Source organism: Vidua macroura, chromosome 9, assembly GCF_024509145.1.
Source record: "Vidua macroura isolate BioBank_ID:100142 chromosome 9, ASM2450914v1, whole genome shotgun sequence".
Taxonomy (NCBI): domain Eukaryota; kingdom Metazoa; phylum Chordata; class Aves; order Passeriformes; family Viduidae; genus Vidua; species Vidua macroura.
The window spans coordinates 25346889-25363433 of record NC_071579.1 but is presented as its reverse complement, the minus strand read 5'-3'; the positions used below and the strand labels follow the sequence as shown (position 1 = coordinate 25363433).

The 16545-nt window shown below is 41.7% G+C and overlaps 1 protein-coding gene and 1 long non-coding RNA gene across 3 annotated transcripts in view; both read left to right on the top strand.

Moving 5' to 3' along the window:
- The window catches only part of SPATA6 (spermatogenesis associated 6), a 36268-nt gene extending 29691 nt beyond the window's left edge, over positions 1-6577 (top strand). Inside the window, exons 12-14 of one of the 2 annotated variants that reach the window (XR_008438333.1) lie at positions 2422-2489; positions 5219-5275; positions 6349-6382. Coding sequence is in view for 1 of the 2 variants with exons in the window: in XM_053985021.1 (XP_053840996.1) it covers positions 2422-2489; positions 6349-6514 (234 nt within the window). In the remaining variant the exon portion in view is untranslated. Of the gene's footprint in view, positions 1-2421; positions 2490-5218; positions 5276-6348 lie in introns of both variants that reach the window. The other variant, XM_053985021.1, reaches the window with a different exon arrangement.
- A 1680-nt stretch (positions 6578-8257) lies between these two features.
- Positions 8258-12301, top strand: LOC128811821 (uncharacterized). The gene is made up of 2 exons (XR_008438488.1): positions 8258-10863; positions 11611-12301. It is a non-coding gene; the product is annotated as an uncharacterized LOC128811821 (long non-coding RNA).
- The last annotated feature ends 4244 nt before the right edge of the window (positions 12302-16545 follow it).

Genomic DNA, 16545 nt, shown 5'->3' with positions numbered 1-16545 from the left:
ACGTTTGGGAGCCCTGATGTCCCCCCATCACATTCCCCACAGCAAGGGCAGGTGCAGCACTGCTGTGCTGGCTGGGATGGGGGGACTCCACCGACTGCAGGAAACCCATGGCAGAAGTGATCCAGTCCTGCAAGATGGATTGAAGAACATCTGTCTTCACTCTGAAATCCTTATTTATTTATTTGTTTGTTTGTTTATTTATTCATGTCTCCAGATTTAGCCATGTTGGGCAGCTCATTGTCTCACCTCATTCTCACTTAATCTGGTTATTTTCTCATTTCTGTTCAATGTTCACTTTTACCTTAGTTGTTGTGGGTTTTGTTTTTAACTCAGAAAAATCTTGTGTCATGCATACTAAGACTGATTTAGTTCATACTGTACCTCCCCAGTTATTATATGAACGTTATGATTTTGTGAGCTGCTGCCTCTCAAATAGAAGATGCCCATGATATTTTTCTATGTTTCAGCCACGCAGAATAGGTACAAATCATGTCAAATGCTCCCCTAATGTTTCAATGAACTTAAGATAACAAACTGGATTTCCTGATAGTGTTCATAGCAATGAACACTTGCACAGCCTGAACTATCTCCAGTGGTTCTTGACTGCTTTCCTCAAACCATGCCTTTATGATAAGGAGAGTTGGATGATTGGTTACATGGTCCCTCCATACAGTCAAAAAGACTCTGCAAACATGGTGTTTCTGCCCTAAAAAATCCAGCCATTAGGGTCTTTAATTACCAACCTCATCAAACCAGTGCTGGCAAAGGACAATTTTTCTCACTCTATTTTCTTCCACTGAGCAAAAGGAAGGGAAGGATACTACAGAGAAGTCTTGTGGTGTTGCATAGTTGTGTAGAGCTGCCTCGTGAAAGCTATGCTAACAGCAGCTGACCTGATGAAAAAAGAAAAATAATCAGTTCTCCTTGCAGTGAGTGCTGTAAAATACACCAGGATTGGTTGTGCTTCCCCACATGGCCCAAAATCGAGGCTGTGGTGTTGCACAGTGGATGGCTGAGGTAAATGGGTCATCTTGAAAGTGAGGGAGTAGTAAAGCAAGTGTACTGGCAATGTGGTGAGCAGATTCTGGCTCCAGTCTAGATCCTCTTCAAGCTTTGAAAGGTTAAGAAGTACCTCTTATTCTGTTTCACTCCAAAGAGCCTAATACTAAATAACCAATCCCAGAAGCATATAGCTGTGTCTTCCAAAATTTCTTTTTCATAGTGCTCTACAAAAATAGTGTGACTAGAGCTCTGCTGCAGATTCCTTGGGGTGTCCACTGTACCCTTCTGCTGTGACATTGGGACAGTATTGTAATGTTTCCATCTCCTTTTGCTTTCCAGAACATAATTTGCCTCTGGCAAATGCTGCAGAATTTTATTTACCACTGTACCCCATTTCCTCTTCAGTGCTTTGTAGTCTATGACTGCTGAAGGAAGAGAGCTCTTCTGTTTACAAACACACTTATTACCTTGTATTTCACCACAATAAATTCTTTCAGATTTTTCCTCACCCATATGCTGCTGTTCAGCTTGCTCTGCATCTTATTGCCATCTACCACTATATTTATTGTCTTTTCTCCCAGTTCTGTGTTACCAGCAAGTGTGATTATTTTTACTGCAGTCTTTTTTCCAATTATTTCTCCTATAGCATGAAAGATGACTTAGTTTAGTAATCCTTACAGCAATTGACTTGTGCTGAAAGCATCACTTAATATCACCCCTTAAGTAAGGTCTTTGCTCTTCAGAGTAGAGTGAACATGATTGTGTGTGCTGGAATTTCTGCCTTCCCATCTCAGGTGAGCAGCTGGCTCCCTCCACATGGGTGTTTTGTTTCTTTCTTACTTAAGAGGGCAAATTTGGGTTAATTAATGTCTAGATAGCATTTGGAAGGTAAAACTGCATTCTAGCAACTGAGAATACCTGACTGAAGGGTCATTAAGTGTATCAGATTATTTTTAAAGTTCAATAAGCATGTGCTCAACCTTGGATATGAAGTTCAAGAATTGAGATGTGTGGAATGCTTCTGCCTTGTAAAACACATGAAATAGATAACATAATAAGTTTTAGGGTTTTTTCCCCTTTTCTGCAAGAAACACCAAAGCAGTAAGTAGTAGGTTTCATAGTATTTTGCCAACGTGTTTATTGGGGTTTATTGAAGCTTCTGCTGTCTGTGTAGTTCTCTAGATCTACACTGTCTGTAAATTCTTTCCAGTTTATTACCTGAAAATTATTAGCTGAATTGTACTGAACTTAATTAAAAGTGTTCATAAATGGCATTTGGCTCATTACACTTTGTCCCTTTCTCCCCCAAGAAATGTAAGCACTTTAATAGTCTTCTAAATGGAAAGAAAGTATTTTTGAAATGAGATCATTGTAATCAGAAACCAAGCTAATGAGAATTTGATTTCTGGGTTTTTTTAGGATGATTTGCCTCAGACAAGAGAACCTTCAGATAATATGCCCTTAACTGTGAGTGAGCTGCGGACCAGGTATGGAGTTTTTCTCTGACTGAGACAAAACAGTCATACTCAATATTGCCCTTTACATTTAGCTACAAATTTCTCTTCCCATTTTGAGCTTTGTCCTACATTGCACAGGGAAAAGGTCTTAGGAGGTGTTACTCATACTAAGCTTTCTCACCTAAAAGCAAAATAGAGTTAAATATAATTATGCCTTTGATGTTGTTTGGCACTGTGTAACTTAGTCTTCATAAAACACTGGGTTTGGAACTGGACTTGGCTATAAAAATGATTCTTGGGCAGAAGTTTTTGGAATTTGTCAACCAGAGGGCAAATGTCACTTTTAAAATAATCACTTGGTTATTTTTTTTTCCTTACAACTATGGGAGTGCAAAAATAAATTTATGTTTATTTAGTAATATGGTTTGAGGCTGAGATTTTTGGATTGTCCTTTTTTGTGTGTGTTTTTTGGTTTGGTTGGTTGGTTGGTTGGTTTTTTTGCAAAACAGATATTTGGAAAAGAGAAGCATTTTCAAAAAAAATGCAGCAAATTTATATGGTATAGTTTAGTGATACAGCATGCTGTATTTTAGGCACTGTCTTGGAAACCTGAGATCTTAAAAACCTGGTTTATGCACATTAATTACTCTGTGTACTCCTCACATACATGAGGAGTTCAACAGACTGGCAGTTACACAAAAAGCTTTTGCATCACTTCCCTAAATTTTCTTCCTATTCCAAACCATGACACCACGGTTTAATTTGAATGATTTACTTATAAGATACCAATTAAATTGATTTTGATTATTTCTGTAGTAGAAGTTACCAATACTGAATTTCTATGTGTATGCACACAGTATTTTGTACAATGTTTTGAATACCTATTGGAGGAAAGATACTAAGTATTGGAAGTGTTTTTTGGGCTCCTATGGCTTTTCTGGTTTTCTTTATATTAAGGGAGAAGTCCTAGAACTGTGGTGCTATACTTGAGAGGTGTTGCCATTAGAAAGGGCTTTATTTTGCTGGTTGAATACACACAGTTTTCTAACAATGGCACCCCAAATCACCACTGTATACCCCTGAAAGGAGGGTATTTCAATATGGGTACCATAACAAACTTCTACTTGAAATTTATAAGCTCCAAAAAGTTCATTTCTGATTTGCTGGCTTCTTTAAAAATCCCTGTGATTTGTAATCCCCTCTATGCAAGGGATTACTCTGATTTCCATATGGTTGTGAAGTTGCTGCTGCAGTTGTGTCTCCTGTACCTGTGCTCACTGTTGCATTCTGTGTAGCCTTTCTGCTCCCTTATCCTTTGTCCTGACAGCTGGGGCAATTAAATTGTTTAGGATGTGTTTGTAAGAGAGAAAGCGCAAGTTTTTGTTTTGAGGCAGCTTTGGGACTTGGAGATTTATGCTGAAACTGCAGACCATGAAAAAAACGGAAAATAAACCTTAATACTCGACTGCTGAAGTGATGGGATATGAAGTGTGGCACTCGGGTTGGGAAGGGACTGCTCCTTGGGTTTAGAGGCCAGCAGCACTGGGGGTGAGACATAAAGGCCTCGAGGACAGTCGGATTGCTGAGTGTTTGCCACAGTGCTCATAAACAGGATACAAGGACAGACACAGAGTTCATGGAAGGACAGGCTACTGTCGACCAAATGCTGGCAGTAAAGTAGATGGATGATTGAAAACCACTGGGAGTAAGGAAAAGGTCTGTGTTTTGTGAAATATTTAGTATATGATTCACTCAGAAAAGAACTTCTGGGACTCTTAAAGGAGATGTATGAGGGAACAAAAGCATATGACAGGTATTTCAGAGCAGGGAGTTGCGTGCAGAAATCCTGCTGTTAATATGATTTGTGAGTGTAATTCCCAGATTGCTTAGCTCAGGTTGTCAGCTGGTTTCCAGTTGAGACAGGAGAGGGAATCTTCCCTAACTTGGCTGTAGCTTTGTCCAGGTATCTCATGCACAAGGGCTGGCTAATGGAAATGCATGAAAACACACACACCCCTCCAAAAAGAGAAGGGAAAATTAAGCCTTTTTATGTCTTTTTCAGTACCAGAATAAGGAACTTGTAGAAGTTACTGTTGGTTTTTGAGTCTTTACTGCAATTAAAGTGTTGGATTTTGAGAGTCTCTATAGCTTTTTTCAAGTGTCTGAGCTTTTAGGAGAAAAAAAGGCAAGCACAAAGCTGCTGCTGGAAATGGATTCCAAGGAAACGAGTGTCAGAGCTGTTTGTTGTATAGTTACATGTGCTGTGCCTGCCTGTTGGCCTGAGAATTGTCCATCAGAAATGAGGTACCACAAACTGCAGGAAGGAGGAGGTGAAACTGCAGTTATTGATGAGTCCCCAGGGTATTGACTTCTCTGCATTTGACAGAGGCCTGTATAACTGCTCTGTTGATTTTGGTTGGTAGGTTGGTTTCTTTGTGTCCAAAGCGTGAGGCACAGTTAACGCGGGATGATAAACAGGTTTAAATTTGCTCCATGCCATTGACTGACTTTAAATGATGGAGCCTTTTTGAATAAGTGTGAAAGTAGCCTTCCTCTCTTTTTAATACTGGAGCCACACAAGAGGTCTTGTTTTATTTGGTGTAGGTTGGCATCACCCTAACATTTGAATGTAAGAAGTTTAAAAGCAAAAGCTGTTCCTTCTGGTTTTTTTTTTCCCCATGGGACAGTAGATGCTTAGAGATGTGAATTTAGAAAACTGATCCTACATCTTCCTCTTCTTCCCATTTTCTGTTCTTCAGATGAAATCCTTGTGTTTTGATGGAGCTGAATACATGTATTCATGGATGTGGCCTAAGGTTTCTTTCAATTTTGTCATATGTTGGCTGATACTAACTTGAAGATGAAGTATTAAGTACTGGTTTGATTGCAGAAGACACTATAATTAATATATTACATGTATATAAGAAGCTGTAAAGCTTCCCTGTAAAATGTAATCCATTTCCTAAGTGAAGATGGTCACCTTAAACTTCACATTTCCAGTTTCATTACCCAGAGAACATTTGCAAAAGCTGAAGATAACTCAGTCCTAATTTTTAAGTGTCTTAAGTGCCTAAATCTCTGAGCAGATGTGAAAAATGTCAGCTCAGTTGTATTTTTTTTCTGATGATTTTTGAGCTTCTTGTTTCATGCTTTATTACAGGGAAATTGCTCATTTAATTACATGACACAAACCTTTGTTTTGAAAGTATCAAGAGGAAGCAGATAGTCATGATGTTGAGATATAAACTATTCAGACTTGTCAGTGTTTCATAATGATTTGCAGAGTATAAATTTTACTTCATAGATCTAAGGAATAATTTCTCAAAGCAACTGAAAGATGAGTCTGTATTTGTGTTTGGTATTAAAACAGTGACACAGAAGATGGGGTGGGGAAGTAACCCTGGATTGCCACTATATCAAAATATATTTGGTAGAAAACTTAATCCATGATGCTTCCAATAGAGCACTTTACAGCTGCAACCACAGTAATTTAATATCCCCCTGATAGATTGTCTTCATATTGAAATAGCTGCTTGTGGTTACAATTTCACCTTCAAAGGACACAAAAATCCTACTGTGTTGCTCTTGCCTAGTCACACAGGCTGCAAAAATACAGCAAAATTACTGTAGGTTCTCTGAAAATTAATTCTATTTGAGGGGCATTACAAAGTGTACTCAGATAAGTGGGGGAGGATTTGTGTGAATGAATAACATGGTGGGGGGTGGTTCCTATTTCTTAAAAGTAGCTGCAGTGCAGTTTTTATTTTGGTTTGTGGAAGGTAATCCGTGCTAAGCACCTCTGCATTGGTATTTCTGCTGTTTTTGTGCCACTGATTCCACTTCCATATCTTGGTTTGATCATTGTTTCTTATCTTCTTTCCTCTGACAGCTCTCCAGTGCAGCAGAACGCTCCTGTTCACTTGGATAGTGGTCCTGCAGCTGTGTACAAAGAGAAGCCTCACAGAGCAATCTTGGAGGAGAGTCTCGCAAAAATATACAGAGAGATGTACAAAAAAACTGCTGGTGCTGTTTCAGACCACAAAACACATTCCTGAAAGCAACTCACCTGAAAACACACAGTATACAATATTTGCAACTAAACCTGTTTTTATACAACATTTGTACTCTATTTTTAAGGTGTCTTATGGTTAAGCAGGGTTTTGGAGAAATGGGGATTTGGCCTGGGCTGAAAAAAGGAAATAAAATTATCATTCACCCCCTGAAAAAGAAACAAATAATCCCTAACAAAAAAATCCCCTCCACAGATAAGCAAGATGGTGTTGCTCCTTTGAGACTCTGAACATGGAGTCATTTGAAGACTAATAGGTCTGCTGCATATTCCTGTGTGACATCAACTCAGGTTTCAGCTGCAGCCAGTTCTCATTAAGTATCTAAATCCATTTAGCAATTCTAACAGAATTGGTTGAAGAAGCAATATGTTCCATTGGTCAGAGAGGGGACCCAAAGGAGAAGGTGAATGTGAGTGCTGGTTTAAAAGTGACCCACCTAGGACAAAGAGAATTGTTTTCTAGACAGTTGCCTCTGAATTGTTTATTTTGGAGAATGGCACAAACTTTGGTACTGTATGATCCACAGGCATGTATTTGAAGTGGTTTTGAGCACCTTTAGTCACAAGTGTTCTAATACTGTGAGATTTTAAAAGAAAACCACCCAGCCCAGCAGCCTTTGTGTGAGATGAAAGGTCATCTTCACACAGCCTTTGCATTTGAACGTTTCCATGTTCTCCTGAATGCAGCCATGACATTTGCCAATACACTTGTCATTTTAAAAATATGAATAAGAAAGGACTGCGCAGGGGGAAAGACCAGAGCTAGCCAGCAAGCTCCTTGTGTTCTGTACAGGCCTTCTGAAATTCCTGCATCACAATCCCACCTAATTTGGAGCCTGTCCTTCCGGGTCTGCTGGGATCCTGTTGGCAGCAATCACTTCATTTTTGCTAAAGGCCACCAAATGTTCATCAGCAGTTCGATGCTTTCCCCAGGGATGGAACCTTTTCAGCCTTGCACTGAGCAGATCCCACATTAGCAGACCAGGGCAAATTGCCCATCCATTGAAAAGCTGAGTGTTTTGAAAGGGCAAGAGTGTCCATCTCCTGCTTCCCTCCAGAATGCGGAAAAAACAAATGCCTGTTCTGGCTGCCTCCCTCTCTGAGCAAACAGAGGCAGCTCCACTGATGCCATTTTACCTGTTGTGATTAGATAGAGGATAAAGCTAGCAGTACAGATGGCACAACATATGACTGGAACCTGCCAGCATGCCTACATAAACAAAGTCAGTCTATTCTGCCTTCCCTCCTTTAATGCTGAGACAACATAATTGATTTGAGAAAGCAGTTGGTGAGCAATTCCTCTGGTGGGAGAGCATGTGGGGGGGCTGTGTGCTGCTGTTTCAGGCAAGGGCACTCTCAGAGGAAGTGTCTCACATACTGACATTTCTATTTCTTGTAACTGTTGGACCAGTTGAAGTGGATTAACACTGATAACTTCCTGTCCCTGCTGCCATTTAGCACATTAGTGCTTTCAGAGGGCAGTAGTGGCACCCTCTGTGGGCATGCTATGGAGAAGTGCTGAGTCACTCTGTGAAGTACCAGGACACTTTTTCTTGCAGAAAGGAAAAGTAGAACTTTCCCAAGTTGTGTCCCTGAAGGCATGGAGGCCATGGAGGGTTGTGCTACCAGGACCTGGTGTTCACTGCTCTCTCCAGTGACCCCATGTTAGTCCACAAAGCAATAGTTTTCTTCTTGCTCAGAGGAGTACCTGTATTGAAGTAGATCCTAAATAGGCAGGGCAGATTCTGAGAAATGCTTTCCAAGCTTTTGGTGTAAAATTAATCTGTTGAAACCTGAAGGTTCTTGCAGTTTCCTATATGTGTTTGAGCCATAATATTCAGTGTTCTCCTGGTATCCTGCAGTTTTCATTCAATATTCTCTTGTGCATTCCTTCCCCAGTGTCACAGCTGAGTAAAAGTTAGTCTTCTGAAGATTGGCTGCTCCCCTTTGGCCTGATCTGGCTCCGTGACATAGGAAACCTCTTTGATTTTTCCCTCCCCAGCAATCCAGCAGATTTCAGTCCCTGTTTGTTCACTGTGTGAGAAGGCCTGAATGCTGAGGGATTGTTGTGGGGTTTTCCTGTATGTTTAACGAAGGACATATGTTGCCATGAACTGAATACAAAAGGGGATGAGAAAGGTTGGGAGCCACTATAAAAAAGCAAGGTGGTGCTTTCAAAGGGTCCAAGGGATGGCTGGAGGATATCTGTTTGATTCCCCTAGCTAAAAAAGGAAGAATATGGTAATATGGCAACCTTCAGTTCTCATCAAAGATTAAATTTTTTTCAGCAAAAGTGAAAACTGGATGGGAGAAAAAAAAAAAGGTCATTATTGAATTTTGACCAGTATAAATATTCTCAGTGTAGCCTTCTTTTGCAGCATAGCATCAACTGGAGCAGACAGTCTCTGTCTTTGGCCCTGCTCCAGCTGGGAGGGAGATTTGTGTTCAGTGTCTCTCTGAATCAGCTGCTGCAGGAGATGTTCCTCTCCTGGGTCAGAGTCATTCCACAGCTCACGCCATGATACAGCAAAGAGTGCTGTCTTCCCAGCACTGTGCTGGAAATCCAGTTTGGAAAATGGAAAACTTTCCTCTGGGATGTGACTTCAGACCCAAATTGCTCTGATCCATCCCTAAAATCTTCAAGGCACTTTGTTTTCAGAAGCATTTTCCCTTTCCCTCTTTGCTCAGGTGGCCCTGCCAGCACACCCAGCTCTCAGTACGGCTGCTGCTCTGCCCCTGCAGCCTGGGAGAAGTGGAGGTTCAGGCACTGAACCAACACAGCAATAAACTCTAATTGTTTAGTGCACCTTGCCTTCTAATACAATTTAAATCCCTTCTCTCAAATGCAAATTTCTAGGTGCCTGAGTGGAGCTTTAAATAGCATCTTCTGTGCTCATTCCATATGTTTTGCCATCTACAAAGTTCCAGTGACAGTGGGATGGCATAATTCCACCCCTGTCGTTTTAGCTCCTAAAGGAAAGCTGCCTACTCAAATCTGGCAATAATGGGCCAGATGAGGAGTGAATTGGTGCTTTTCTGTGAAGTCTGTGTCTGTCTTGCCCTCCCCAAGTTGTTATAACCCACGAGTGTTCTCACCAAAAGCTGTTCAGCATCCAGTGATGCTTGCAGGATGCAATCAGTGCAATATTTTAATCACTTTCATTTTAGTGAGTCAGACTCTGCTTCCTACTTGCTCCCTTCCCTCTCTCCTATGAATAACTTGGTACAGTTTAGGATCTTGGGCTGGCTTTAGACAAACTGCCTGCCTGTGTTCAGAAGAAATGCAAATCCTTGGCTGACAGTAGCTGCTTTGGAAATCACTAAGTCATTGACCTGATGTGAATTAAAGGCAAAAATGTCAAACTCTTTAATGATTTGCCCTACCTAAGTTTTTTGACTGGGAGGAAGAGAAGCTTAAATTGCTCCACTGAGGATAAGAAGTATAGGGATGGCTGGAATAATGGGAACAGGTAGGAGCAGCTTTGTAAGATAGATGGGGAACAGTGTCTATGCTCCAAAGCTGAGCAGCTTGGGAAGTGATGAAGGCTGTTCTTTAGATTGTGCATCACATGTTTGAATTTTACTATTACTTCAGAGGCTGCCAAAATTATCAGGGGAGAAAAAATCTACCTGGAGCTGTTCAGAATCTATTTTTGGGGTAAAATAACAGAACATTTAGCTTGGCTCAGTATTAAATAGTCTTTTCCAAACTCCTTCTCATTGTTACCTCAGCTGTAAAATGGGGAGTTTGTGCTCTGTTGAAGCTTAATTAAATGACTCTGAAGTGCTTTGGGATCCTGAGGTGAATGTTAAAGAAATTATTTTATGGAAGCCTGGCTGAAAAGTCCCAGCTCATCTCCAGGTTACTAAAAAGGCTTTATTTTAATTTTTCCAGGTTTATTATGTTTTAATCAGACAATTATTAAACAAATCTTAATCAGATTTAATAGATTTCTATCTTGATCAGAGAGGGCTAGAAAAGATAATGAGCTGCTTTACTACATGTGCTCTTAGGAGCTAATCTTTGCAGTTGGTATCTTGCTCAGCTTCTGTCTCCTGCATGATCTGGGTTCATATCCTCACACTGATTACTCTTATGATATCTTTTTTATCTTTTTTAAAATATATTTTTTTTTCATCCTGGTGCCTTAGTGCTGTTTGCTCTGTGTACTAACCAGCACTGTTAACATCTCTCACATCATTTATCCTCATTCTCTCCTCAGGAACAAAGGGTGCAATGTGACAGTGGAAAATTTTGTGTAGTGTGCCATGGGTTTGTCAGAGAACGCTGGAAGGAATCTCTGCCTTACCACTCCATGTGCAAGGAATAACTTGGTACATAATTCTGCTCTTCCCGATTTTTAAGCTTGAAATGTTTTCTGAAACATTGAACTATGCAACAAAATTCTCAGCCTTTTAGCAGTGGTCTCTTGCTGTGTAAATCTGGTAATGTGGAATCTCTGGGTCACAGGAAAGGCCATGGTGTTAATTACTTCAGTAGTTGTGGAGTGATCATTATCAGGATGCTGAGAATTTCTCATGAGATTTGTTTAGTAATCAAGGAATTTGAGGAAACTTTCAAATCAATGAATTGAGCCTCTTGGTTCCAGTGAGAACACTTGAAGCTGAGAGAGGACAGCACTTCTAGGGCCGGTCTTGATGAGCTGCCTCCCTGACAGAAGGTGTGTCTGCCTTAGGTGATGTCTCTGGGAGCAGCAGAGAATTGCTCTTTGCCCAGGTCCTTTCAGGTCCAACAAATGCAGCAGGGAAGTGATTGAAACCCCCAATACTCCTCTTTCCATTGCACAAGAGCTATTAAGCACAAGTTCCCTTGATTACTGCTGCTTTCCCGATGGAATTCAAAACATCATCAACCAAAGCCCTTCAAAGATGTGGCTGTTGCTCCTTTTATCAGTGTTGGCTTGCCAAAGGCATGGGGTTTGTTCCCATTTTATCTTTGTGAGAAATTCTCTGAAGTGTGGTGATAATTTGTCTGGATGGCAGCATAAAGGAACTGTAATCTTTCTCTTTGCTTGATCTATGTGGAGATTGTGCTTTTTCGTGGTGTGCATTTCCCTTCAGTTCTGGGTGATTGCCTCTGGCCCAGTAGAGAACTCCCTGCAGCCTGAGCAGTGGGATCTGAGCCACCTTCTCACCTCTTCGGGGAAAGGAGTTTGCTGCTGCAAAACAACATCCCTCCTGGTTCATAAGGATTTACTGCTCCTGAGGAGACAGCACAAAAATTCTGTACTGTGGCTAGGCCTTTGCATAACCCTGTGGAGCTGATGGCATGGAATGAAGAGAGCTTCACACAGAGCAGGGTGGGAGCCTGGCAGCAGGGCAGAAGAGGAGAGTGTTCGATGCCTGGCATGCCATGAATTATGCACTTCTATACCATGAATTATCAGTGTAGGAAATAGCCTGGACAACTCCTGAGTAACAAAGGCACCATTTGCATCCCTGAGTGGTGGTGAATTCTAATGCTTGTATTTGTATTGCTACTCTGGCTGTAGCTGTAGGAACTGTTTCATTCAGGATTCCAGTAGTAAACACTTGCTAAGAGGTTGCTTTCCCTGCCTGCCTTGTTTTCACCACAGTCATCTAGTGTTTACATACATTTTAGCCTCTGTGCCATTTTTGAAGGCTTTATTTGTCTCATTTATGTTTCTGGTTTAGATAATACTTAAATATGAAATCCATCTGGGAAACATATTGTATATTCACGTTGAGGGGTAAAACCAGTTTTTAATTAAAATTTTATACAGCACTTGTATTTCACTTTGTCCTGTTTTATTATGAAACACTTCAATCTTCTTCCTAAAACACATATGTCTTGTGCGTTTCAAGATGTTCCTTGTTGCTCATGCAGAACCAGTTTGGGAGCTCTGTCAGCACAGTGCCATATGTTCTGGGCTTCATTTAGCTTCTCTGCTGTTTGTGGAGGCAGCAGATTGGATGGAATGCAGCTCAGCTCAGCTCCATTCTTCTCTTTGTAAACTTGTCAAGAGATAAAAAAAGCAGGGAGAAGGAAAACACTGAATAATACTCGAGCGAGTTGAATTATCAAGAAGTTATGGGAACGTGGCCAATCAAAACTGAGGTTTCTCGTGTATTTGAGGATTTTCCTTAATTGTGGCTTTTGCAGAGCCTATAAATTGATGCATCCCTCGGTGCTACCCAGTCTTACACCCAAAACCTCACTGAAGATTGAGATATAACCCGAGTCATTTGGAAATGACAAGCATGAAGTGCTTGATTTTGCATTGATCTGCTGGTTTAAATAAAAAAAAGAAAAAAAAGAAAGTGAGTCGATTTCACAGAATATTCTGAGCTGGAAGGGACCCACAAGAACCATTGAGGCCATCTCTGAAGTGTGTGGCTCGTACAAGGATCAAAGCCTACCCTCAGTGTTGTTTGCAGCAGGAGCAGGTGGAGGGATCCTGCTCCTCTGGCATCTTCTGGCTCTGTGAGGATCACACTCCACTCTTTAAGTGCCTGGTACTGAAAAGAGGAAGCCCAGGAGTGATGGTCCCCTCTTGCTAAACCAAACACACACAACCCCAAAAAAGGTCATTTTTCTTAGCAATCCATTCCTGTTTCTTCCCTGCCCCCCATCATCTTGACCATGAACCAGTGGGTGCCATCAGCCTTTGATCCATGGCTGGTGTGTAGGCACAGCCCAGCTGGTCACTGGCAGTATCCAGGGATTCCAGGCACTGCTCTGCTCTGCCCAGAGATTTCAGGACCATTCACTCTGGCTTTGACAGAGGACCAAAGTATTTCTGTGATTCTGTAACTACAGTTTAAAACCAAAACCAAACCCAAAAGAATAAGAAACTAGCAAAAAAGGAACCCGTGTTAGTCTGCCTCCCCTTTGCTGAGGTGTGAGGCTGGAGGGGAAGGGCACGAGCAGCTGCTTGATGTGGCTGTGGAGGAGTGGGGAGGGAAACTTCTGCAGTCCTGACCTGAGGTCGGTCAGAAATCACCAGCTGGAGTGACATGAGTGTGAACCTAGTTAAAGTGACAGGCAGCTCAGCCCCTGGGACTCTATTTACATATGTTTAAAACAAACAAAAGAAAGCTGCCTTTGTTTCCCAGGAAAATCTATTTACTTGGTATTCGACTCATGTATAAGCTGGAACTTCTTTCACAGAAGTAGAAACAAAGCGACTGACATTTCTGCTTTGATGTGAGGCTGCAGCTAAGATTTGATTTTGAAATATGAGAGTAAACTGAAACTACCTCCAATTTAAAGGTGGATTTTTAATGACCTTAAAAGTTTTGAGAAGTTTTTTTTTCCCTTCCCTTAGGGACCATAAAAAATTATAACTGTAATCTTACTCATAGCTGTAAGTCTACAGAGACAGTGGCTGTAGGTTAATGAAAAATTGACACTGCTACTTGCTGTGCTTCCAGCAGAATATTTTTTTTCTTCAAACTGAAGTGAACTATTGCACTGTGTGAGCTGGTTATGAGTCTCACATATTAAACTGGATGCTGCTTTTGTGGAAGCCACAGGAGCAAGTCACAGAACAGCATTTCTGGTTGGAACACAGGCTGCAGTAATTACCAACTTCTTAAAATAGTTGCCCTGGTCCTTCCCATAGAAATAAAGAATTAAAGAAATTAAGAATTAGAAGTTGCTGGGTTAGCCTAAACCAGAGAGTGGCAGAGGAGCCATTCCCAATGATCTCCATCCCAGTGCCTGCTCCCCAGTGCTGCCAAGCAGCCCCATGGCAGCCCAGCAGAGAAAGCCCAGAGCAGGAGCTGGGTGTTGTGTGTGCAGATGTTCCTGTTTTGCACACATGTATGCACTGTTCCACCCTGCTGCTGTGGCACAGGGACTCCTCAAGGGACATCCTGCGGCTCACAGTTGTTCAAGTGCCCTCTCCAGGAGCCTCTCTGCAGTTTTTCTGGGGACAGCTTGTTCCTGGGAATCAGAAATGGCAACAACTCGGCAGCTCAGGCTGACTTTGCTTCGGGCTCTGAGGACATAGTGACTGTTTGTTATCCTTGGCACGGTGGTGCCATCTGGCCCTGCTTGGACAGCAGGGCTGTGATCCTGCACTGCCTGGAATTGCAGCTCCTGCTGGTGAGATCTCAGGCTGTGCTGGAATGGCAGCACTGGCAGCTGGGTGCCAGCCTGTGGCAGATGGAACACGCTTCAGTCACCACCCGTGAGCTGTGCTGGAGATGGACACGCAGAGGTGTTGGGAGTGCCTGTGAGACAAAGGGAGGGAAGGCATGAAGGTGGCTTCAGGTGTGGTACAGGATCCCAAGGCAGGAATTACAGAGCCACTGGATGTCTGTAGGCCTCCCTGCTCCCCTGGAAGGATTTTAGACCTGTACCAGTAAAAGTAGGAAGGGAATTCTGATAGGTTCTTTGTGTATGTTTATTGTTATTATTGTTGTTATTATTTTTATCTTATTTTACTCAAAAGAGGGGAAGGAAAGTTAGAAGTGAGTGCAGAAGAAAGGAAACAACCATGTAAATTTAGTGAGTTTGTTTCTTTTCCTCCTGGGGAGCACAAGTACAGAAGGGTGCTGGCACTCAGCCCACCTGTGCCCTCCTCTCCCTGAGAGCCCCACCAGCTTTACCCTGGTGGAGTTCCCTTCGGTAGGAACACAGGGAGGGCAGTGCTCCCTGCAGGAATGAGAGCTGGGATCCTGGTTAGGACCCACTTTAACTGAGGAACAGAGACCTCCAGCTGCAATTCCCCTGGGCAGGTGCCCATCCACGCATGCCAAAGATGCTGTGGGTGCCTCTCCCTCCTTGTTCCAGAACTCCAATGCAAGGAACCAGAGAATTCACAGTGCCCTGTTTGCTCACTCCCCACCCTGCTGAAATGCCTGTGGTTTGATTCCTTTCCTTTGTAATAAACTGTGCCCACCACAGCGTATATTCTTTTAAATAACATTTTAAAATATTTTCTGGTAAATTAAAGTGATGACATGTTTGTAGGGCTCATTGTTAATTTCATTTCCTTTGGCTCAGCCAGCCAAATAAAATGCAATGTTATTAATCTTTGTTTAAAAGAAGATCCTTTGCCGAACAGTAATAAATGATCTTGATAGATTTGTCAGGAAAATGAATGATAATCATTTGCAGATAGACACAAGCCTAGTATGGAAGATTAATAAGAAAATATGTATTGGCATCATTAATAACATCTGCTGCCAATGCACTTGGATATTGGTTACAGCCTGAGAGCAATGTGTTCTTGTTAGGACACCACAACTCATCCCCTGCTGCCACAACCAGCCTGCACAGTGCTCCTGTTCAGCTGGAGTTTCATTTTTTGATTGATTTGGTTTTAATTTTTCTTTTCTGCTAATTACATCGTCTTCCTAGAAAACACAAGCAAAGGTCAAGATGTTTTGAGACAACTTTGCTTTATTTCAATCAGACCTCTCAGACTTCCCCTCCCCAATCATTCTTTTCTCTTTTGTTTCACTTCAGTGCTTGAAAACAGAGTAGTGAAGTCAAATAAGCTTACCCACGAAATGTGTTCCTCCTGGGGGTGCCCAGCTGGCTGCATCTGGCAGTGTGGGTGTCTCCACTCCTTCTCAGAGCCAAGCTCAGAGATGCAGTCACAGCTCTCAAAGTGCATTATTTTGTTTAATCAACATCAGCATTATAAATTTAAATGAAAAGTTACCTTCAAGGATCCGTGGGGTGAGATGGGAAGAACTCATCACATAACCAAAGACCAAAAATATTTTGTCATTAAAAAAAAAAAAAAATAGGCTTTTTCAGTTCTACTCTCTGCAAAACTGAATATTTCTTAGAGGAAAAAATAATCTCGAATATTTAAAAAGTTGCCCCAATTTTCCTCATCCTACTTGATGTTGCCTTCCCACACTTTAAGGGGATGTGTGGTCCAAAAAAGCCAATAAAGACATTAAGCTGAGAACTGCTGAGGATCTCTGTGGCCCAGGGTGAGGAGGTGAGAGCCCTGGTATTTCTAAATGCACTAAAAATGTACCTGTTATTATTAGACATTTGACAGCTGTTAA